At 30.4% G+C, this 24,502-nt stretch overlaps 1 protein-coding gene across 2 annotated transcripts in view; it reads left to right on the top strand.

Moving 5' to 3' along the window:
• The window catches only part of LOC106687921 (nuclear receptor corepressor 1), a 73,092-nt gene that overhangs the window by 3,063 nt on the left and 45,527 nt on the right, over window positions 1-24,502 (top strand). For both annotated transcript variants that reach the window (XM_014432091.3, XM_014432090.3), the window contains exons 2-13: window positions 1,965-2,184; window positions 4,056-4,171; window positions 9,556-9,679; window positions 9,753-9,941; window positions 12,251-12,358; window positions 15,591-15,647; window positions 15,895-15,947; window positions 16,032-16,161; window positions 16,482-16,658; window positions 18,028-18,328; window positions 18,770-18,986; window positions 19,074-19,171. In XM_014432091.3, coding sequence (XP_014287577.1) covers window positions 1,965-2,184; window positions 4,056-4,171; window positions 9,556-9,679; window positions 9,753-9,941; window positions 12,251-12,358; window positions 15,591-15,647; window positions 15,895-15,947; window positions 16,032-16,161; window positions 16,482-16,658; window positions 18,028-18,328; window positions 18,770-18,986; window positions 19,074-19,171 — 1,790 coding nt within the window. The remainder of the gene's footprint in view (window positions 1-1,964; window positions 2,185-4,055; window positions 4,172-9,555; window positions 9,680-9,752; window positions 9,942-12,250; window positions 12,359-15,590; window positions 15,648-15,894; window positions 15,948-16,031; window positions 16,162-16,481; window positions 16,659-18,027; window positions 18,329-18,769; window positions 18,987-19,073; window positions 19,172-24,502) is intronic.

Genomic DNA, 24,502 nt, shown 5'->3' with positions numbered 1-24,502 from the left:
TTTTATAAGTTCACTTAAAAAAATAACTGGATAAAGCACTTGTAATCAACTTTAATACTGTCAAGAAATCTCAATCATATATAATTTTGTATTATACATTTTATTGCTAGTATTGTATGTGCTGGTATTTCTATTTTATTTGAATTTATTGTAGTATTCCATTATTTAGATTTGTATTACTAATTGGTAGAGAAAGAAAAAAAAATGTGATGTGGGAAATTTAAATTCTTAAATAGAACCAGAATTTCTTTTTTTTTAATGTAGTACTTGTAAAATTTTTGTATAAATATAATTTTTTTTTTTTTGTTATTAATAATATTTTTATTTAAGCTAATGCCATGGATCAGAATAATTCCCCTATCAGTGATTGGTGTTTATATAGATTCTATGTGGATTCATAATATGTATTCAATTTGCTTTTAGCAAATATGTAAAATACTTTATTACCTACTCACTTAACATTTTAATTTACTCATTAATTACCACTGTATGAATGATTATCTGGAGACAATTTTTAATAAAATTTATAAATATTTTAATTCATATTTGAAACTAGCAATTATCTAATTAGATTGATTTGATACCCATAAGTCAAAACCGAAGATAAAATTGTTGCTAGCATTGATGTGGTAGATTTGAAGAAATTAGTGTTACTTTAATGTGCTATTTAAATAATAAAATTTTTTGCAATAAAAAGAAATATGTCTATTAATAACTAGTTTTTAGAATGTTAATTTAGTGTAGGAAGGTGGTCTAGATGGCAGTCATGAAAGGTATAAAAATAACAGAAAAACTATTTATTTAAATTATTACTATTTTTTTCTGTTATTTTTGTATCTTTCTTGGACACCATCTTCCTACAAGCAGGACACACGGTCAACTAATAATCTTCCAATAAGAATGTTAATTTAATAAATTTCTTATGAATTATTTCCTGTATGATCTAGGTGGCATAATCAGTTAAATTTGTAAACAGTTATGGTATATTTTCTGAACTTAAACAAATAAACTAATATAACAAAATAAACTGAAACCATAGGAATATCCAAGAAAAAAAAACAACCTGAATGAGTTTTATAACTCATTCTTTGATTATTTTATAAGAACATTGACAAATTAGGGTTCTCATTTGGTATAGATTAGATGCATAACCTTCCAACTATTTTGTCTTAATATGAAGTATCTCTTATTTTGTTTTGAAATAATAGAGAGTATTGATACTTCATCTGATGATCATATGAATAATGTGAGTCCTTGAACCATCATATAACTTGCTTTTGCAAGTTCTGGATCCTATTACATTTATTTGGTGTTTTAGCCAGACTTCATTCTATCTGATTAGCTTTATTATTGATTATTCACTAATATTGATGCATATTTCACTTTAGTTTCATATATACTTATGAAAAAATTTCTCACTGTATTAGAATGAAATTTTAGCGATTGAAATTTTTTAGAAATTTTTAAAAATTTTATTCTGAAGCATGAAATTTTAATTGTTAATATTTTTTATCTTTTGTATCTTTTTATTAATTATTTATTGTTTAATTTAAAACTCATTGAAACAAATTTATTGTACTGCACTTGAATCACTATCCATTATATGAATCTGTGACATTTATTTTCTTGAACATTGGTTTTTATTTATTTATTTTTTGCCTTGTCTGATTAAAAAAGAAATCTCTTAATTTATAGTTATAGCTGAGAAATATCATTAATTTTTATCAATTTTTTTTATTACCGTTTCCAGTAGGTTATGATTGAAGTGCTACTTTATATTTGTACATGTGAATCTTCTTAGATAGACTTATATATTATTTATTGTACTTATTGAGTAAGATGAATACATTCCCAAACACACATTTGTTTGTTTATTCATTTAATTATTTAATGTTGCCTAACATTTTAAAATCCTTTTATATGTACCCTATGTTTAAATATTAAATATTTTATTTTATGTTTAGGAGACCAAATCAAAACCCAGAAAGAGATGTGCGCTCTTATAAATCCAACCAACCTCAGCAGCATATACCGGTTAGTAGCCACAACCCGGGACCCTATTCAGGAGTATCTGGTTCAAACTACAGCTCTATGCGTTATATTCATCCCACTCCGTATGCTGCTCCTCCTCCTGGAGCCACACCAGTCCCTTATCGTGACATTTATCCATCCAGCAGGAGCTCAGTATGTATTTAAAAATATGTAAAACTTTCTGTTACCTTAATATCTTATTCCTCTCTTTGTGAAAACTGATATTAAACTCATATTTATCATTGTAGGTTAGTCATTATTTTAAAAATACCCAAGCGTTATTTTTACTTTTTTTTTTAATGTATACATTTTTCTTATTAATACTCTTTTAAAATACTAAAAAATTTTATCTTTGTCATATACCTTTTACCATGTATTATTATTACTTTTCATTAAATTATTCAATAAAATGAGTATTAAACTTTTTAAGGTTATAATATTTTTTAAGAGTTGTTATTAAATAATCAAACAAAGAATATTGGTTGTTTAGAAAAGGTGATTGAGATCATTAAGTTACTTACTGTTTTATTGAAGTTTTATATTTTGATGTGATTATTAGGATAGTTTTCAAAAATGTATGTTTATCAATCTCTCTCTGATAAAAAGTGATAATTTTTTTTTTGTTTCACTAACAAGTATCTTTCATTAACCCTAAAATTCTAATGGTTGTCAAAATTGTCGGTTGACCAGTGCTAGCTAGCTGTCAGATAAATTTCTACCAAAGATACTTTGTTGATTAGACAAGGTATATATGGTGGAAAGGTACCTGACATCCAGCAATGGTCTTCACTATACTGGCAGCCACTGAATAATCAAAGCATTTTCTAACTTGGTATTTTAAAATCCTATTTATGTTTATCAACCCCTTGACTGGGAGGTCACAGAAAATTGTCAGACTCAAGGGTCTTGTGTTCTGTCCTGGTTATAGTTCTCTAAGAAAATTAAAAGTATACGTCTTTGTTGTTATGATTATAAAACAGTTTCTTCTTGGTTTTTAGCAATTTATTTATTTTATGCTACAGTAGTTTTAAGTCATAAAAGTAAATCATAAGATAAAAATTGTGGTTAATATAATACAAAAATGGAAAACGATAATTTTGTTCCAAAATAAATATTCTTACTTTTAACTTATTCTTAAATTTTAAATATTCTGTAAATTTACAAACTATTTGGTTTTGGTGAAATTATTTTAAATAATGTTCATACTGTTTAAAAAAGAGTTTTAAATGGATCATTTTTATAGTAGTGTATTTTTGGACTTTTAATATCCATTTTTTAGGAATGATAGTCTATTTAACGAATTTGTAGGAAAAAAAACAGATATAAACTTACCATTAGTATTCTCAGATTAATGATGTTGCTTTGTTATAGTTACCGTCCAGTTCAGAAGTGTTCTTTCAAAATTATTAATTAAAAGACCTCAATCGCATGTCTTTGACATTACATTACAATTCTATAATTGGTAACTCAAATTATTTTTAACTTAGAATAATGTGGATTTATTATGGTGTCTGACAGTTCAACATTATTTATAACCTCAAATAGCTTTGCTTTAATATTTTTTAGACATTAAATGCCGTAATTAAGCAGAGTGGTAAGGGTTTTCCATTGATATTTATATTTTGAATTATTTCTTTTACCACCGTTGGGTTGACTACTTTTTATTTTATATTGTAATTTCTGATGTCATTTCTTAGCAGAAATAGTATTCCATGCTATTGTTATTTTGTATAATTATATTAGTTGAAAACAATTTTAATAGATATGATCAATTTGATTACATGCTTAAGTTACTGTTAGCAATAATGGCAATTATACTTCTCATGTTTTGTGGCTGTTTTATTTTAATCATTATTATTTTTGTGTATTAGTAATGCAATTAGTTGTATGTATTTTTACCATATTGATTGGTCACTGCTTTGGACAGCTATTTTGCAAGTCTAATGAAATATAAAATTTTAGCTTTTCATTTAATTTTTTAATTGATATTCTGTTACTATAAATTCTATTATTTTCTTTTACAGAACTTGGTAAGCGAAAGAGCTCAAAATGTGGAATTTGTTAGGGAGCAGCTAAAACCAAGAATATCGTTGCTGACCAATGCTGATTATTTGTCTTTGCCACGCAATAGACTTCATCAGTAAGTTCTATTTAATGTCATATAATTTAATTGAGTTAACTTACAAAAGCTTTATGGTGAAGTGTTCAAATGACTTATATTTATTACTAGTAATCCAATGTTTGATTTTTTACTTATAATGTCTGTAATTACTTATACTTCATTGACCTAAGCTATAATATGTATTATCAATTTTTATTACAATGTTTATCTTAAAACCTTTTTATCTAAGCATATAAAACTAATCACAGTAAAGAGGTTCTATCAATAGTTTTATGATTACCATTTTAATTTGATAATAATTAAAGAGTATAAATGTGGGTCCCTTTTACCAAAGAAGGATGTAAATCTTGTTTACTCTTGATTTATTGCTCATTCTTGACAAACCCAATTAGATATTTAAAACAGCTCAATTGATTTCAAATTCTTAATACTGATAGCTCCATTTTCTGAACCATTTGTTATAACCATTTATTTGTTTTATGGTGGAATACATTTTGTTGTCTTTATTTGAACTGATCATTCACTGAGACTCCTGTACGTGCAGTTTTTTTATGGAATTGCTTGCAAATAATTCATCGTGATTTTATAATTCAACCTATCTGTATTGTGCAGTGGTTTGTGTTTCCTTGTAGTTAACGAGGTGTTCTCAGGAATGTTTAGAATTGTTACTTGATGAAATAAGTAGTGGCCTATAGTCTCTAAAAAGGAAATTAACGTTGTTTGGACTGATTTATAGTATACCTAAGCTTTAGAACTTAAATTACAATGTTTTCATTTGTGATGAATTTCATTTTTATATTTTTTAATATCATATGTGGAAAAATCTGGTGGTTGAACGTGATTCTGGCCAAATCATCTCCTTGTACAACTGTTGGTCTAGTAACAGTACCTTCTTATAAAGTATTGAACACCTGGCCCTTCATGGGTAGCGTTACAGATTTATTTATTATTTTTTTAAATATCATATCATATTGATAATTTTTAACTCTTATTTAAAAGTGCCATTTATTGTTTTATAGTTATTTAATTTCTATGCATTTTGAGCACAGCAATTGATTTTTCATTTGGTGTAGAGTTCACCAATATGTGTATACCAGTCAGGGGGAGGGGTTTGTTACTGCACACTTGATACTATCCCCTCCATTGACCATTTGTTCCGTCCTTTTTTTTTTCTGTGGTTTTATAGATTTGTATAATAAAGGTTACTCTGATCTTCTGCAATGATTTCGTCAATGTTGGTAAAAAAGTCAAGAGTTTATGTAAAAATAGATATTGATAATTATTAGGAGGAAATGGAAGGGTTTAATTGAAGAGAAAGTAACATTTAGAAAGATTGGTAAACGACTGGGATTCAAATAGGCTAGGTTAAGGGCCCTAATTGTGGTGTGAAAGAAAGCCTATTGCTTATACAGACCAATATTCACTCAACACATTCATAACAGTGTTTGAACAGATTGCTTTCGATCCAGCTAAAAATTAAATTAGAACCCTAGATTGATAGTTATCCATGGTAGTTGTAAAGTATATTTTTTTAGCCACTACACTTTGAATGTTTAATTTCAATAAATAAAATAACAGGTGATAATCATTACAATATGAATGCCATCAACTATGAAAAATAGGATTAAAATAAAAAAAGGATTCAATACATTGGAAGAAAACCTACATGCACTTAATGTTCAAATTAACATATCAAAATGCAAAATTATCCCTTTCACAAAAAGAAGAAAATTAAACTTTACACAATTAATTATCCACACAAGTAGGGGTGCAATAGAAGTCACAAATACAATAAAATTCTTAGGGGTTTATCTTGACACAAAACTTTCCTTTTGAACACACATCCAAAACACTTACAACAAAGCAACCAAGACATTAAACATTATAAAATCAATAACAGAGGTAACTTGGGGAGCCCACCCACATAACCTACTTACCATTTACAAAACTATGACGAGACCAATAATAGACTATGCATCCATAATATACAATGAGTCAAGCTCACCATTAATTAAAAAGCTAGATACAACTCAAAACGATGCTCTTAGGGTATGTTTAGGATCATTCCGCACAAGTCCAACAAGTGCATTGCAAGCAGAAGCAGGCAAATCGCCTCTCCAAATGTGAAGAAATTGGTTAGTAAAAAAATTCCTTTTAAAAGTGGCCTCTAATAGTTGCCATCCTCTATATCAAGCTATTCGAAACGGCACTTTATTCATTCCAAAAGTAGGAATCATAGCCCAAGAAACAAAACACCTATTTAATACACTTGCCATCAACCCCGGACCACTCGACCTACGTACTCCCATTCCAAAGTCACAAATCAACATAAAAACCAATCCCAAACTATTCTAATCAGACTTAACCACTATCCACCGACAGTTCTAAAACAGAAAACACTAGAAATATTGTCTGAAAAGTATAAAAATTATCTAAAAATTTATACAGATGCATCTAAAGATAAAAACAAAGTTGCAGTCAGGATATATGATGTCCAATATAACCAGGATACATCGATAAACCTCCCCACCAAATTTAGCATATACAGTGCTGAATTATACGGTGTCGTTGAAGCTTTCAAAATAGCAAACAGAAAATATAAGAATACAAAACTCATAATTCTAACAGTAGTATCTGTATGCAATTCACTCAAAAACATACATCGGCAACATATTTCCTCTTACCTAATAAATAACATAATAGAAGAAGTTCATAGTTCATCAAATTACAAATTTAAGGTCCAATGGGTTCCAGGTCATGTGGGTTTGTACGGCAATGAGCGAGCTGATATGATAGCAAAATGATGTTCGGGTAGAGTGGAAAATGCGAAACTGCCTTTACAGGAAATTTTTAGGTGGTTAAAAAAAGACTTCATTAGTGAATGGCAGGATAGGTATGCCTGGGAGTCAAGTTTGAAAGGGAAAGATCATTTCACTATCCAACCTAACATCTCTCCACGCCTATGGTTCTCTAACACTTGTGTCAAGTTAAACAGAAAATATATAGTCTTACTTACAAGATTAAGAATTAACCACGGTCGTACAAATCGCGGCTTAACATTAATCAAAGTTAAAAATAATGATAAATGTTCGACATGCAACTCTATTGAAGGCCCATCACATATTATACTAAATTGGAGTAGATATGACAAATACAGGATTAAATATCCCCTCATCCAAAACAATAGCGCTTTCTCCAAGGGCTGGCAGATCTCGATAGGGCTGCTATTCAGGCGTTGTGCAAATTTATAGCAGAATCCAAATTAGATTTTTAAAATTAAATAAATAATAACAAATTAACTTAAATAATAATAATTAATAAATAATAACAATTTATATCCTCAGCTCCATTCTTTTATAATATAACAACAGGGGCAGTGTAGGACTCTAACGGGAGTCTTGGGCCGACGTAGGAAAAGGAAAAAAAAAAAACTATGAAAAATGGTGGAAAGCAGAATTGACTCCAAATATTCCTCAAAGAACTAGTTGAATTGACAATGCTTTATACCATTGCTAATTGCCAGGAAAATCCCCAATACCCAATTTCAAAAATATGAAATGATCAGACATAATTTATCATTTTCTTGCTATACATTTGAATAAGAATTATATGAAATAATAAAATTGTATAAGCATAAGTATACATCATATTATTTTGATTACACTTGAGAGGAGAAGAGTTTTTGACTCATTGAGCGCTAGGGCTGTCCTGAACCACTGAACATACTCAGGGGGACCACGGCAGTCCTGAAGACTGTCAGAATATTATGGTAAAACTTTGGTTCTAGGCCTCAGGACTACTCAGTATTAGGATTAAGCACTTATTCTGTACTGGTCTGGCCCTCTACAATAGTTATGCAATCTTGGCCCATTGGAAGGTCCTTTAGAGTTGTTTTTAAGATCGCATGCTGGCAAATAGATTTAATTTTACATTTTAAGATTTTTAATATACTTAGGTCCTGTAATATGTGTTTGAAGCTCTACAAATTAAAAATACTGTGCAACTTAGGGTCTTGTGTTTACGTATGAGTTTTTAATATTTTGAATTTCTAACATATAAAGTCCTTTAAAATATTTTTTCAGAGGTGTTGAAAATAAAAATGCTATTGGGTTATAAAATAAGTTCGTAGCGTTTTTTACTGGTGATTTCAATAAAAACTTGTGATTCTTGTAAATATTTTTAATCAATTATATATGACCCATTTTGATTTATTACATGTTGCCATCTTTCAGGTAATTTTTTAGTTCCGTCTCTCCAGAACTTCTCAGATTTTTTTCACAATAAATTCCTCTATATGTGTTTTGCAATCCTTGAGGAAATTGAAGTATTCCCCGTTAAGAGAGTTTTGAAGGGCCCGAAATAAGTGAAAATCTGTTGGGGCAAGGTCTGGTGAATAGGGTGGGTGGGGGATCACATTCCAGCCAAACTCCAATAATTTCTGCTGGGTCTGCAAAGACACGTGAGGACGGGCCTCATGGAAAACTATGCCTTTACGATTATGGGACACAAATGATTTGAGACACTTGCATGAGATAACTTAAGCGTTTCTGTGATATCCCGTGTCGTAGAGTGAGGGTTGTCTGTGACCAATGCTTGAATTTGGTCATCATCATCAACAGTTAAAGGAAGACCTGAGTCCTTTGCTTCTTCCAAGTCGAAATTTCCGGTTCTGAAGCAAGCAAACTACTTACCGACAATGCTTTATCCTAAGGCATCATCGCCATACACCCTGCAAATTTTATTAACTGTCTGTGCAGTGGATTTTCCTTTTCAGAAATAAAAAATCATTATATTACGAAGATGAATTTTTTTCTCTTCCATTTTGAGCAAGCCAAATACCATTTAAAGATAAGGAGTCTCGGTTGAAACTGATGGATAAAAGCACCTTAACTAATCCTTTTTAAGAATATGTTAACAATATTGACCAAGTAAACATAATTTTATAAACACAGAGAGGATTAAGTTGAAATATTGAAAAACGCTACGAACTTATTTTACAACCCAATATATATTTTAAAGGATTTTGCTACAGATTTAGGTTCTGGTGTTCTTAAGACTACCTTAGGATTTCTCTTTAAAAAGGCATGCAGCCAGTCCCTACCTGGTACCTCTGTTTTTGGTATTATGTAAATATCATTATCGTGTTATGTAAGTCACCTAAAGTAATGATTAGAGTTGGCTAAAGTGGGGATGTCTCCATTTAACCCTTCTTTTAATGTCCCTGCTGATTAGAAACATAATTGAAAACATGGAAATTATTCGTTAAATTCATTTGAAAATTATAATTTTATGTTTACTTTCAATGTCTTATATTGTCGTTAAGATTCAGAAAAAAAAATAGTCAAAATTCTTTTAAATCAAAGATTACATATACTTTATTTTTGTGTTAACATTGTTTTCAGGAATGAAAATTACAGAGATCAAATGGGAGGTCCACCTTCACAAGCAGTTGATACTCCAATCAAGAAAATAAGACTTGGTGAACCTAAATCTGACCACCAGAGAAGTTTGCGGGTTGATACTAGAGTAAATAATATTAATTTTAATATTGTAGAAGTATTAATTTCCGTTTTGTATATTTATTAACAACTTTTTTAAGGATGATTCGCAGCCTGCAGCAACTTATAATCCTCAAGTTGAAGCAATATCACCCACATTGCCTTCAGAAGCTTTACAAGAAGATGCTAATTTTCGCTCTACGAAAGATGATCTTCTTCATGGCATTGCTAAAGTTGATAGGGAAATAACTAAGACTGAACTTCAGATTTCAAAATTAAAAAGAAAACAGGTGATTATTAACACAGATCGTACTGTTATATGATAGTTATGAGATAATTTTATACTTTAAAAATTTCATTGTCAATAAAATGAATGTATGTAATATGCTAGTATGGTTGAATAATTAATTTGTTTTTATTGCTTCGATTTTGTAGAAGCATTCATTACCAAAAATCCAACCATGATTAATATCCATTCTTCATAGAATTTATTTTTTTATATAGTTTCTGTTCCACTAGTTAACTAAAGCTGGTTATACAGTTTTGTTATGTACTAAACGATCTTACAGCCATTTCTGTGGGAGTACATAATCTATAACATTAAAAGTTTTAAGACAAGGCGTTTTTAAAGGATAATCCTGTCAAGGAAAATACTGTTTATTGTTTTTAATTGTGAATCTTTGTAATTGATCAAGAAAAAAAATTACTCCATCTCACCATTTGAGGTTTTATGTATCAAGTTATGTGGAATCCATCCGTGGCTTTTGTTCAGATTATTGGGATGATTTTTTTCAGATTTGGCACCAGACATTGGCCATCCGAGGGTGGTTCTCGGAACTCTACATTACCATTCGCCATTTTCTAACAAATATAAAGATTTTATATACTGTCAACCATAGCTTTTCCTCAACATTATTGAGTGATTTTTTTCATTTGGCACTAAAGTCACTGGTCTACCCAAGATTACTTGGGACTTCACATTTTGCTTCATGTCTTTTTCATTCATGAAAATAAAAAATGTTTCACACTATCATGTGATAATGTGCTATTTTTTTTCTTTCTTTTTTTTGTTGGTTTATTATTTTTAATAATAAACTGTTTTAATTAACAAGAAAAAAAAAATTATTCTGCCATTCATGATTTTACTCTATGTGATTAAATGTTTTACGCTTATATTTTTTTGTGATTCAACAATGAAATCATGAGTTATCCCAATATAATCCTCAGAATATGACATTGTTATCTGCCATTTTGGCTAGTTGGAGGTTTTATAACCCCATATTTCCCTTCCATCATATTCCAAAGCCTAGACAAGTATTCGATACAAATTTGTTTTTGTTTAAATTTATACTTTTGCAGACATATAAATGAATGTCTATCTATAAATTATTAAATAAATAACTGACCTCTGTGTTGTGCTTTGGTTATTATTCTAAATATCAGTGTTCAATAAATAACTAAAAGTTCTACTTACAATATTTTAACCTTTATATTGCCAGTAGGAGTTGTGGGAGTACTTTTATTTTCTATAGGTTGTATAAATTTTACTATTTTTGGTCAAGGAAAACTTGGAAAAAATATGGTAAAGTCAGAATATTTCTTCTAGTTACTATGCTAGACGCCCTGTTAAATCCTGAAAACAAAGATGAGGAAATGTAGTGATTTTGAAAATATCACTTTATATAAAACACACTTCAAACTTTATATAAAAAATCCCACTTTTCATCAATTTGTCACGGGAAAAGCAAAATTCAGATTTTAAAATCCTTACAAGAAATTAGTCGAAAACAATAATTGGCCTTCTCCCAGGCTAATCTCTGCTGAAATATCTCAAGAATTTAGTAAAAGATTCCACCTGCTTTCTATAGACAGGTGGATTCAAAACAGCTAATACTTAAAGCTGAAGATATTGATCTAATCTCGAGGATCTTTTGTATTTTATAAGAAGTATACTATTCTTATAGGATCTTTAGACTAATGTTTTGAGTTCACAAATGGTGAGAAAGGTTTTCTTACCCCTCAGTCACTCATATTGATATGCTGAGCTTTCATACTGGTTTAGTGCCCAATATAAGGTGCTACTGCTCTCAATTGCCATGAATAGGGTAATCGTTGAACTCAGAATTTCAGGAAGATAGAGTGAATCTCATTTTAACTTCTTACTTTTTTATCTTAACATATTTTCGTATCTTAACATACTTTTGTATCTTAAGTAAAGTAATCCTGAAAAAATGTCTGATTTTCAGAAATACTAAATAGAATTTATCAATAACAAAATATTAATGTTGCCTAAAACTGAGATAGTATTTAAAATGGATTAATTTGTTAATTTACCAGTACACTGAGAAGTTTTTCAAGAAATCTTTGTAATTAAGTGAACCTTATTTTTTAAAGAATTTCAGAACAATACAATTTAGGTAACTAAATTTTTCAGGAGGCTGGCCGTCCTAAATTTTGTTTTAACTTGTAAACAGTATATTCTTGTTTTTCTATGATATTGTCACCATATTATTTTGATTTCTTATAAATTATTATGTTTTGATAATTTAAAAATCAAATATAATTAGTTTATAATCTGTTATGAAATTTTCCTTATTAGCAAGAGCTAGAAGAAGCTGCTAAGAAACCAGCTATTAAGAAGGAGGAGGAAGAAGTACCTCAGCCTAAACATCAAAGTCCAGCTCAAAAAATATATGCTGAAAATAGGGTATGACAAACATTAATTATATTAAAATTGGGTGTTAGAACATTTATAGTTTGAACAGTTTTTTCTTTACATTAATTTATAAGCTAGAACTGAATTTGTATGCATTAAAAAACCTCCAGAATATGCCATATAATAAAAAAACATGTAAAATACGGAGTAAAAAACCATACATACAGCTACAAATCTTTAAATATACAATAAAACAGCTAAAATATACTAATATGCCTACAAAAGGTTCTGAATAAAAAAGAAATTGGAGAAGGGATTTCAAATTATTCGAAAATTCTTTTTTTTTTTTTTAACCAAAACAATGGTTAAAAATCTAGACTGTTATAAACTTAACATGAATTGCATTATAACCTAAAATATCAAAATAATAAAAACTTACTATTAGCAAAGCTGTAGAAAAGCAGCAATAATTTGATTTAGAAAGGATAAATAACAGATCGTAATAAAACAATAAATAAATCACACATAAAATAATTAAAACAAATTATAACAAACAAGAAACTGAAAATACATGGATTTATATGTTATAGATAACAAACACAATGTGAGACAATATTTAAAATATGAAAGTAATAGAAATTTGAAATTGTTAATATATGACAGTGCATTTAAAAATTATCTGACAAGATAGACAAAATAAATCACTTGGTCAACAATATGTTCTGGATTAAAATTTATTACCAGATATATTTCAAAAAGCAACTTTCTTTGTTTTATAAAGCCAATATTGATTAAAATTTTATAATTTGAGTCATTTATAGTTAGAATGGTTGTTACAATGTCAGCATTTTTTTATTTTATTTTTTTTATTATAGTTTCACATAACTGTATTTATTATTGGTTATTGCTGAACTCTATCTTACTTTAAAAAATAAAATATATATGTATGTATTTATGTATTTGTATAAGTGTTATATATGAGGGCTGTTCAGAAAGTAACCGACGTTTTGAAATAAACAATTCACAAATATATACATTTGAAAGATACACTCTTAAGCTATTTTTCTACATAATTGAGACTTCAAAACAGTAAAATACAATCAAATTGAGACATTTATCATAACGTTGCACAAGTTTTTCAATACCCTCTGTGTAGAAATCTGCCGCCTGCGATTTCAACCACTGGTTTACACTAGTTTGTGTAAACTGTGAACTAGCATGCAGTTCGACGTCAGTATCAAAATGTTGTTTACCAAGCCATTTTTTCATCGCTGGGAAGAGGTGGTAATCGCTCTGTGCCAAATCCGGGGTGTATGGTGGATGGTCAATCACCTCCTATCCAAAACCATCCAAGAGTGCCCGGGTACGATTGGCCATGTGTGGATGTGCGTTGTCATGAAAAACACCTTGGTGCTTAGTTTTCTCTGACACTTATTTTGTATGGTGCGCAGTAATTTTTTTAGTGTTTCACAGTATCTTTCTGAGTTGATTGTTGCTCCATGTTCAAAAAATCAACGAGAAGCACTGATTTAGGGTCCCAAAACACAGTAGCCATGACCTTTCTTGCTGACAGCATTTGCAAACACTTTCGTGGTTTCTTGGGAGGATGTGTGTGTGCTGCTGTTTTGTTTCACAGTTGACCTGTTTCACCCAAGTCTCTGTTTCTGGTGGTCTTAGGATTTTCGGAACCCACTGAGCAAAAAATTTGTAGTATCCAAGCTTCTCCACCACAATTTGATGCACCAAACTCCGTGAAATTTGGAGAAAATGTTCTAACAGTTCTGTAATCATGCTACAACGGTTTTCATGAATTTTGTCATTGATTTGCATTGTTAGGTCATCAGTCACAAGGCTAGGCCTGCTACTGCTGTCCTAGTTGTGAACACTGGTACAGTCATTTTTAAGATCAATGAACCATTGCCTCACTCAGCTTTCACTCATTATCCCCTGCCCGTAAACATCACAAAGCTGATGATGAATTTCAATAGACCTGTTGTTTCGAGCTTGCAAATACTGAATCACAGACCGCACTTTATAAGTCCCGGGATTTTCTGTTGTAGGGCACATTTTGACAACTCACAAAGAGCAAATTGAGAAACGCACAGTCCTCACGCTACAACAGCTGGATGCGTACTGAATGTAGAAATGTTTAGACACTAAGATGACGGCTCTACTCCCACCCATCGCCATGATAGCCCAAAATGTCTCTTACTTTCTAAACAGCCCTCGTTTATAAATATTTATGGGAGTGAATCAAATATGAATAGGGATCATTTTTTATACATTTATTGATTATTGTTTAACAGTTATCATACCTTAATCATTTCTCTAAGTAGTCAGTGTGATTAACACATTTTTGCCACTGATTTGGAAGCTTGTATATTCCTTGTTCATTAAAAGTTTGTGGAAGAGTTGTCTGCTTATTCCGCTCATGCTTCTCAACTTCTTCATCCCTTTAGAATCGTCCTTGAGGATTGATTTCTTCTCCATCAATTAACAGTAATTTTCACTAATTATTGTCAGTTGTTACTATGGAAAAATCATCTTCTGAATAAAAAGAGAAGATAAATCCATTAGAGATGTCATCCTTATTCATGACAATGCCAGTCTATACACTGAAATCTTGAATCAGGATAAATTGAAAGAAAAGAACTGGGAAACCTCTGAACACCACCCTCCTTGTATTCTTAACTTGTTCGCTTGTGATTATCATTGTTGTGGGCTTGAGTGAATGACTTAGAGGATGGCAATTCAAAAACAATAAAGAAAACAAATATCTGTGCACAATTAACTGATAACTTACCCTTAAACATGTTATTGGCAAATAATATCCACACTTCTAAATTGGTAACAGAAGTCTTAAAATCTTGCCGGAAATATTAAAATTAATCAGTAAGAATATAAAAAATAATTAACATTTATATTTTATTTACCCTTATGGATATATAACATCACTAGTCTTTTAAGTGTGGTTATATAAGCTATTTCTATTGTAAGTATATATGTTTATAATGAGCCTTAGTAGATGATTAATGAATTTTACAAAACTAAAAAAAAGCAAACAAAACAAAAATTACAATATAATAAATTACTGGGTATAACTGTATCATGTATTTATAATTGTGTTGGTAATACTTAGATTTGTGAATTTATCTTCTTTGTGTCCATGTTTGCATGTGTGTATAGATATGTATTTTTATTTTTGTTTATATAAACAAGAATACATAGTTTATATAATGTAAAATTGAATGTATATTATGTCATTTTTTTTTTTGTTTTGTAGAGGAAAGCTCAGGATGCTCATATGCTTTTAGCTAATTTAGGACCAACTATTCATTTGGTAAGTTTTGGTCAATTTAGAATCTCCTTATTGCATTGATTTATGAATAAATTTTATTTAAATTTATATATTACATTTTTTCTTGATATTCCATATATCCACCATGATGTGTATGTTCTTTAAAACAATATCCATCATTTCCCATTGATTGTTGTCATTATCCTTTTATTATTTGATTTGTGTTTTAGTTTTTTAAAATGTATTTTTCAATTTCATGATTTAATGTTTTATTTTTTTAATTTTTTAGCCCTTGTATAACCAGCCATCAGATACAACAATTTACCATGAAAATAAAAAAAAGTAAATAACACTTATTTTATTAATGTCAAGTGATGTTTTAATTATATTTGCTATCTAAATATTTTCCTTTATCTTATGTTTTAGACATATAGGGTTCAGGAAAAGATTGTTGGATCATCTGCGCAAGAAGCATATTGAAAGAGAACTTAGAGAGAAACGATTAACCACAACTTATTCGCATATGGTCCAGGAGTGGCTCAAGAAAGTAGAAAAGGTAATGCGAGACAGGTTACAAGGAACTTTCTAGTGATTTTAGGCTTACCCCTGTTAACTATGTTAACTACTAAAATGTCCATTGTAAATATAAGTTTTAAGTTAAATGAATTTTAATATTAAAAATGTTTTGTATTTCATGTATAATAAGTGTTCTGTATTCAGTGTCCAAAAGAATTATACGTGGGATGTCATGCATGCCATTTGTGTTAATTTAAATTACTGATTTTTGTTGGAAGATATGTTTATTTTAATTGATATTCTATCATTATTTATATTTTATAAACATATATTTGTCTTATATATTTATTTTATTTATAGATTGAAAATTCTCAGAAACGGAAAGGAAAAGATGCGAAAAATCGAGAATATTTTGAAAAAATATTTCCAAAATTACGAAAGCAAAGAGAAGACCGAGAACGATTCAATCGGGTTGGTGCCCGTGTTAAAAGTGAAGCGGATCTTGAAGAAATCATGGATGGGCTTCAAGAGCAAGAAGTAAGTAAAATAATTTTCAAGTAATACTACTTCCTCATTTTGGATCAAAGCAGGGGTTCTTAATCTTTTTAGTTATGCACTTCTCTTACTATTGTTTTTTTAAAGGTATATGACAAAATCATTGTGTTCACTGAAGGTGAACTAAATTTAACTTTTTCATTTTATAAGTTTATTTGACACAAAAACCTCATAACACTCCGCTCTCAGAATTTTTTGTCACCAAGGGGGGATCAATATTTTTTGTACATACAACTATTTTTATAGTTTTTATTCTATTAGGAAATTAGATCTGTATATTTTTTTATACTATGTGTGTAAAATTGGTGTTCTGGCTTCATGGGAATATCCTCTATGCTTGGAAAGATGTATATTACAAAAGCGAAACATTTAAACTTTTATATGGTTTTGCAAGCAGCAGAAACAGAACTGCACTGGATATTCAATTTTTGTCAGTTTGGGTAGTACCCTTTAGGAAAACTGAGTGTTTGTCACATGGGTTAAGCTTTATTCACCCTGCATTTGTTTCATATAAAAAACACACAGTGTGGGCACAGCTTTAGAAGACTTGCCCTTGGGTGCTGCATGTACTGACAAACTTATTTATGATTGGGTGCTGGATGGATAAGAAAATGCATATATTTATATATGCTTTCAAGGTTTTTAGTTGCATAGTTTCTGTTGTATTATATGTAGATTCTATCCAATAGTTTTTAAAAAATGGATATTATAAGTTCTTCAGAATATTTAGGACTTCTGAGGTGTTGAAATGTCAAATAATAATAATATTCCAATGTGATTGGAAAAACTTTGTTCCTCTCAGAGTTTTCACAGACCAAGCCTGTCATCCCTCCCATTCATGTCTCCCTGACATCCTTCTTGCTGACACTTAAGTTTAAGCAGCTTAACGAATGAGATATGGCTGGATTGGCCGACAGTTTTTGTCTGAGAGAACCCTTAAAAATTGATGAACTTAACCTAGGACAAGGTTATATCATCTTTTTAATTAACCTTTGTAATACCATGTCCTGAAACAAAAACATAATACTGCGGTAGTCCTTTTAGGACTCCAATAGAAATCATGCATTTCTTTCGCAGTGGATTTCAACCTAAAGTGGAAGAACCTATATCCTAGAACTCAAATTTTTAGTTTTTTTGATTGACTGATGTTTTTAAAAATATTAATTTACTAATTTTTAATGTTTTCTTGGTGATACTTGTTAAATTAATTTTGTTATTTTAAATTACTCTTTAGTTTCTTAAATAATTTTAAGTTTCGAAGAAAAAAAATTAAATTTCATATATTATTGTTTTTATTTTTCGGGTTTTGAATGTAATAATTGTTAATTAATTAATTTATGTTCTGTTCTAGATGGAGGATAAGAAAATGAGATCTTATGCTGTTGTCCCTCCTTTATTGTTAGATGCTAAGCAAAGGAGCATTTATTATGTTAATAATAATGGTCGTTTAGAAGATTTTGCTGCTGATTACAAAGAAAAACAGTTATTAAATGTTTGGACACAATCTGAAAAGGAGATGTTCAAAGAAAAGTTCATGCAGCATCCTAAAAATTTTGGAATGATAGCTTCTTATTTAGATAAGAAAAGTGTTTGTGATTGCGTTCAATACTATTATCTCAGCAAAAAGACCGAAAATTATAAAAGATTGTTACGTAAGTTATTCAAATTATATTATAACTTAAGTATATATAATGACATTTGCACGAGTATACAAGCAGTTCTTGTACTTACGTTAGATTCCATTCCTAGGACAGTGACTTGAATCAAGTCCTGTTCAACAGAAATGTAAATATATATGGTCAAATCCAACTAGGAAGCTTTATTCCGTTTATTTCCTTTATAAGCCCTATTTATTTTATTTAGCTGTGTGTTCTGTCTTTAACTATTGTTTAAACTATAGTTCAGGGTAAACCTTATTTTTTTCCTTGTTAGGTTACTAATAAATAGTTTGTTCTGCTATTTTGTTTACCTTTTTTTGACTGTCACTTGAACTATCTATAATTAAGGGAAAAAAATAGAAAAATGTTATATATGCCCATATTAAATATATCCAAGATAAGATTATTTTTTATTAGTCATTATTAATTTTGTAGGGAAGTCTCGTCTAAGGCAAAGAAGTAGAAATCCACAAAGTAAAGTTAATAGCGGTACAGTTAGTACTGCTAATTTAGATATCTTAGCTACAGCTTCAGGCGTTACAACAAGATTGCAAAGGGAACAGTTACAGAAACAAGAACCCTTGGCATCAGTAGCTACAGAATGTGATAGCCACCAATCATTTATGATGGATTCATCCCTCTTAATTCCTAGGTAAATTGCTAGTTCCTAACTGTTGTAATTATTGTATTTTATGTGGTTATTAATTTGTCTGATTATTAATATTTTTTTTCTTTTTAGTGAAGTTAAGTCTGATAAGAAGAAAGATGATTCCAAAGAAGAAAAGAAGAAAAAAGAGGATGAAGAAACAACTGATGATGAACCAATTGATCCAATTGGTAAGTACTAGGCTTCTTTTAAGTCCATTTTATTATTATTATTATGGATCACACAAGCTGCCAATATAGCTTCTATATCTTCCATATTCTTATTTTACTTTCCATAATAATATTTTTCTGTTTTTTTTTTTTCCTTTTTTAATTTTAAATGACTCAATTAATTGAAATCTTATTATTTTAAAATTATTTAAAGGTGGTAATTTTTTTACTTCGTTTTAAATTAGTTTTATATTAATTAAGTATTTAATGTTGATTTGCAAATTTTTCTATGTAATTTCTTTATCTTTTCTATAGTTTGTGAGTTATGGTCCATCAAATATTTCACCAACAGTTTAGAACATATTTCAAAGAGAAGAATATTCCTTGGTTTTTTTTTTTTTTTTTAAATATAGTCCTCATCATATTGTTAATATGTTTAACAGTTAGTATGTTATACACCCTTTTCACCAATGACACCTTGTTGCTGGCCTACATTTATATCCTGAACTATTTGATTTACTGCTTATTTCCATTGGATGTTTTATAAGTTAAGACATATGCTGCTTCAAATCATATTTCAATAGTTGATAAATCTAAAAACCTAACTGGGATAGTCCTGGATAGTATGGCAGATGTACTAACTATGAAAAAAAAAACATTTAAAACTTGTAGTGACCTTGAAAATGAATTGAACTGGAACCTAGGATATACACTATTATGTTAATAAAGCCCACTTGGTCTTCGATATGTACCGAAAAAGTTGATTGAAATGTTCATTTATGATCGCAATGGTCATTAGTGATAATAAACCTTAAATTTATCTCATACAACAGTCATAGAAAACTCAAAAATGCTAAAAAAGATTGTTTTAGTTTTTATTGGGTAGCATGAATTGAAATCAAACCATAATATTTTGGATTAAAAATATCAAAACTGATTATATCTGAGTGTTACTTATGTTTTTATTTTCATCTTTATGTATTAAAACATGGAAAAAAAGTTTCAATATCAGAAAGATGCTATAACCTTGTCCTAACAATTCTAAATTCTTCAGAATTCTCACAGACCATGGCTGTTAGCCCATCCAGTCATGTCTAATCTATTTAGCTACTGAAGTTTAGTGTCAGCTTGGTGGATTAAAAATGACTGGGTTGGCTGAAGTTTATGGTATGGGTATAGCCTTACAGGCTACCAGCGTTTTTTTTTTTGTTTTTTTTTACCAGATTAGAATGGTTTAAAAAAAATAGAAGTTATCCCACCCTGGATAATTGCTGGATTCAAGCACCACTTCTGTCTCCATACTTTCTACCTTGTTACTCTAAATTTTTTCTAGAAATTGTTTTAGTATAGTGGGGTTATTGAGAATAGAAACTATTGTTTGACATTTGAGTTTGATACTTCCTTACAACATAAAACATTTAAATTAATACCCGAGATCACTGCTGTCTTAAGCCAAAATGGTATTCCACAAAAACCTCAATATTTTGGGGTTGGTTATGGGTATTTGGTTTTGTAATTCAGTTAAAATTCTTTAGGATTTGAAGTTCACCAAGATAAATCATGCCTATTTCTTTTGTAAATAAGATAAAACCTGGAATACTGTTCAAATATTTCTAAGCATTAAAAAAAAAAAAAAAAAAAAAATGAGATTCTCTTTTTAGGCTTAGGAGGGGCCATTAAGAAATAAATCTGTTTCCCGAGAATACCATAGTCAGGAATTAGATTTCTGTACCCATGTCAGATCATTATGCTCAACATAAGCTATTGCGGAACTTATTTATTTCCTTTACTATATTGGTTTAGTTTTAACAAAATGTATTTAATTAGCTTGAATTGATGAAAAAATTAAGTGTTTCTGTGAAACATAAGTGTTGCTGAAAATTTGGTGTATGTATTTTTTGGCAAATTTAAAAAAAAATCATTATAATGTAAACTAATTGTTATTGGAACTTCAAACCTCATGAAAAGAAAAAAAAAACTAAATTGTTATTTTGTTATCCCTTCATCATTCATGCCACTGCTTTTGCTTCTGTAGACATTATTACTAAGTTTGAAGAAAGTTGAACAACACGATCGGTCATAATAGCATTAGACAGAAAGATAGATGGACATACAAAGTACTTTACGAATGAGTTGGAACAGTACCTCGCTCACACTTGGCAAATTATTTTGGTTATGATGTAAGCACTAAGTGTTAGTATTTGAATATAAATATTGTGAGAAGTTTTTAGGGTAGTTTAACAAAACATCTATGGGGCTTAGTTTTATTATACAAATGTTCGAGATTGCAAGGGTATCCCGTACATTATTCACTAAGGTTATTTGCTTATAACCTAAATCTAAAAATGATTAAAGTTTGCCTAAAATTATTCAACATTAATGGTTGTAATATTGGAGATTATTATTGCATGTATTATCACTATCTACAAATTCCGCTATTGGTCTAGGAAGTTTAGAGTTAACCTAGAAGTAATTGTTAAAAAATTTCTTTCAGTAGATCCTTGTATAAAACTGTTTGAAAAAGACGCTAGTGAAAATTTTCAAACTCCCTGTGGGTGCTTATCCTTGATATGCCAATATTTTTCAAAATGATCACCCTGTATCTTTTGGTTTATAAGCAATAACTCCTAATGTATAAATTGCTGAAATATTATTATAAAATATTTAATAGTGCATTTAAAGAGTTTCAATTTCGACCCTAATTGAGCTCTTAATGTTCAATAATTCCTGATATTAAGTTTTTCTAAAACCAATATTTTTCCTCCAAAACGATAAAAAAAAAATCATTTTGCAATATTTATTTTGGCAAATATTGTGAAAACTGCTATTCTTTGAATTAAATGATCATTATAATCTACTTTATGTTGTATTTAACGAGCTTCAAATTGAGCCCTAATAAAACTTATTATGCTCAATATTTTCCTAGATATCGTTTTCGTAGCACCAATATCTTTTCTAAAACAACGATGAATCAACATTGAATGAATTTATGTTGGCAAATATTGAGGAAAATGCTACTCTTACGGAGCGGAGTTGTTCATTATTAACTACTTTATAGAGTATTTAATGAGCCTCAAATTGAGCTCTTAGAGACATGTAATTTATTAAATTTAAAGGATTAAATTGTGCAAAATGTGGTATACAACAAGATTTGTATGGAGGTATCGTAATCTTACAAATTGATAGGAAACGTAATTTATGAAATACCAGATCCAGTGCCAGTATAGTGCAGTGTATTTTTGTTTATCCGTAGAGACCCCTTTACTATAAATTTTATTTTATTTTTTTATTTCTTGCTATTTACAACTGTACATTATAATACATTTAGTAAATTTGATCTCAGTTAAAATGGAATGAGAAACTACCCATTGTTAACACTCTAATGACGTTTTACATTAGCAAGTCTAGTGGCCATCTTCTTTTCTGGCGCCTGCAAGGATTGTCAAGAATGTATGAGGAAGCAAGGTTAGAAAATCGTGGGTTTGGGTGGTTAGGGAGTTTATAATGGAAGGAATGATATATGGTTCGGGCTAGATTGGTTAGATATGGAACATTAAGGTCTTTATATGTGATTGTATTTGTGACAAAGTAAGGAGCATTGAGGATTTTGGAGTGTAAGGATTGGATATGGGAGGAATTCGGAGGTTTAGTGGAGCCTCAAAGCTCAACTCCGTATGTCCAGATTGGCCTTATTACAGTCATGCAGATCAGTCGTTTGTAATGAGTTGGTAGTTAAGACCGTTCGTCCAGTAGGTCGACAGTAGGACCAGTTGGTATAGTGCTATAATAGTCCAATTCGACGTGCAGTTTCCTGTCATTTCAGTCTTGTGTGAGGATTCCAGGTTAGTCGTTTGTCCAGATGCAGTCCAAGGTAGTGGATCTGTTCGACAGGGGTAAGATCAACATTATTAAAGGAGACTGCAGGGCAGTCGGTAGGTTTATGACAAAGGGTAAAGTTTATTTGATGGGATTTATTTTAATCCTTCAATCACAACACCATTCTTTGAGGGCTGTGATATGGGATAGGAGAGTTTGGGATGCAATCAAAGGGTTATTATTAACATCAAGTACACATGTTTCATCAGCATATGTGGTGAGGATAGTGTTTGGTTGGGATGTAAGCTGTATAGAGTGTGGAGAGGATGTGACCGAGGATACTACCTTGAGGAACACTAGCGAACTGAGAATAGAAGGATGGATAGGAATCATTGTGGTTTATTTGGAATAATCTATCGATGAGGAAGTATGTAGAAGGTAGGAATCTAAGGAGTTTGTGAAGCAGTCCCGGGTGCCAGACTTGATCAAAAGCCTGTTATACATCGTAAAAGACTCCTGTGCAGTACATTCCACTCTCCAAAGAAGACGAGACAACGTCCACCACACGATGACATTGCTGGATGGTGGAGTGGGATGTTCGGAATCCAAACTGGTGATCAGGGATTATATGGTCGGAACCTAGGATGGGGTATAGGCATTTTAAAATGAGTTTTTCAAGGATTTTGTCCATGATCGGTAATAGTGAGATAGGATGGTGTGGAATCGATCGATACATCTTATGGCAACAGCTAATAAAAAAATCACACCTTTGAAATCCCAACATACAGAAAGTATTATCTTCTTTGGTTGCAATCCCGCTTTAGATGTGGTTCCAGGTAGTTCGTTACTAGGTCTCCAAGATTTTTTTCGCACCACATTATCGTAGACAATCCACTTTTCATTCCCTGTCCCAAGTCTTTTTAGAAATGGATCGTTTTCGCAGTGAATCGCAAATGGAAATGCGTGTTGCCTAGTTGGCTTCGTTCAGAGAGTGGAGGCCCAAACATCAAGCCTAGAAACGTAGCTTAGCTTCCGCAAATGATTTTCTATGTTGGTATGTGATACATCTAGGACTTCTGCAATGTCTCACACTGATTGGGATGTATTTTGATCGACTATCGCCTTAACATCAATTTCAATTTCTTGTGAGCGACCAGGTCACGGTGCGTCATTTATGTCAACATTCCCTGTTCGAAACTTGGCAAACCGACTTTGGCACATGTGCTCTGTTTTATGTGCCTCTGCAGCTCGCTTTTCTTTCTTGAAGTAATAAAGCAAAATATCCCTACAATGCACGATATTTCCGTCCATCTTCTCAGCTGGATCAAAAACACAATACTGACCTAATCTTAACAAGTTTCAACAGACAAATGTTTACATACTACAAATAGGATAAAAAATCCTCTGTTGGTATTAATTGCCTCAGAAAAGTGTGACGTATTATAAATAAAACATGAATACAACAACTGAAAGGACTTATTTACAACCCTATATATTTCATTTTTTTTTATTTTTTTTTTTATTTTTTTTTTTTTT

The sequence above is a fragment of the Halyomorpha halys genome, unplaced genomic scaffold, assembly GCF_000696795.3.
Source record: "Halyomorpha halys isolate HHAL.00 unplaced genomic scaffold, Hhal_1.1 Scaffold1026.1, whole genome shotgun sequence".
Lineage (NCBI taxonomy): Eukaryota > Metazoa > Arthropoda > Insecta > Hemiptera > Pentatomidae > Halyomorpha > Halyomorpha halys.
This window is presented reverse-complemented; position numbering and strand designations above follow the sequence as displayed.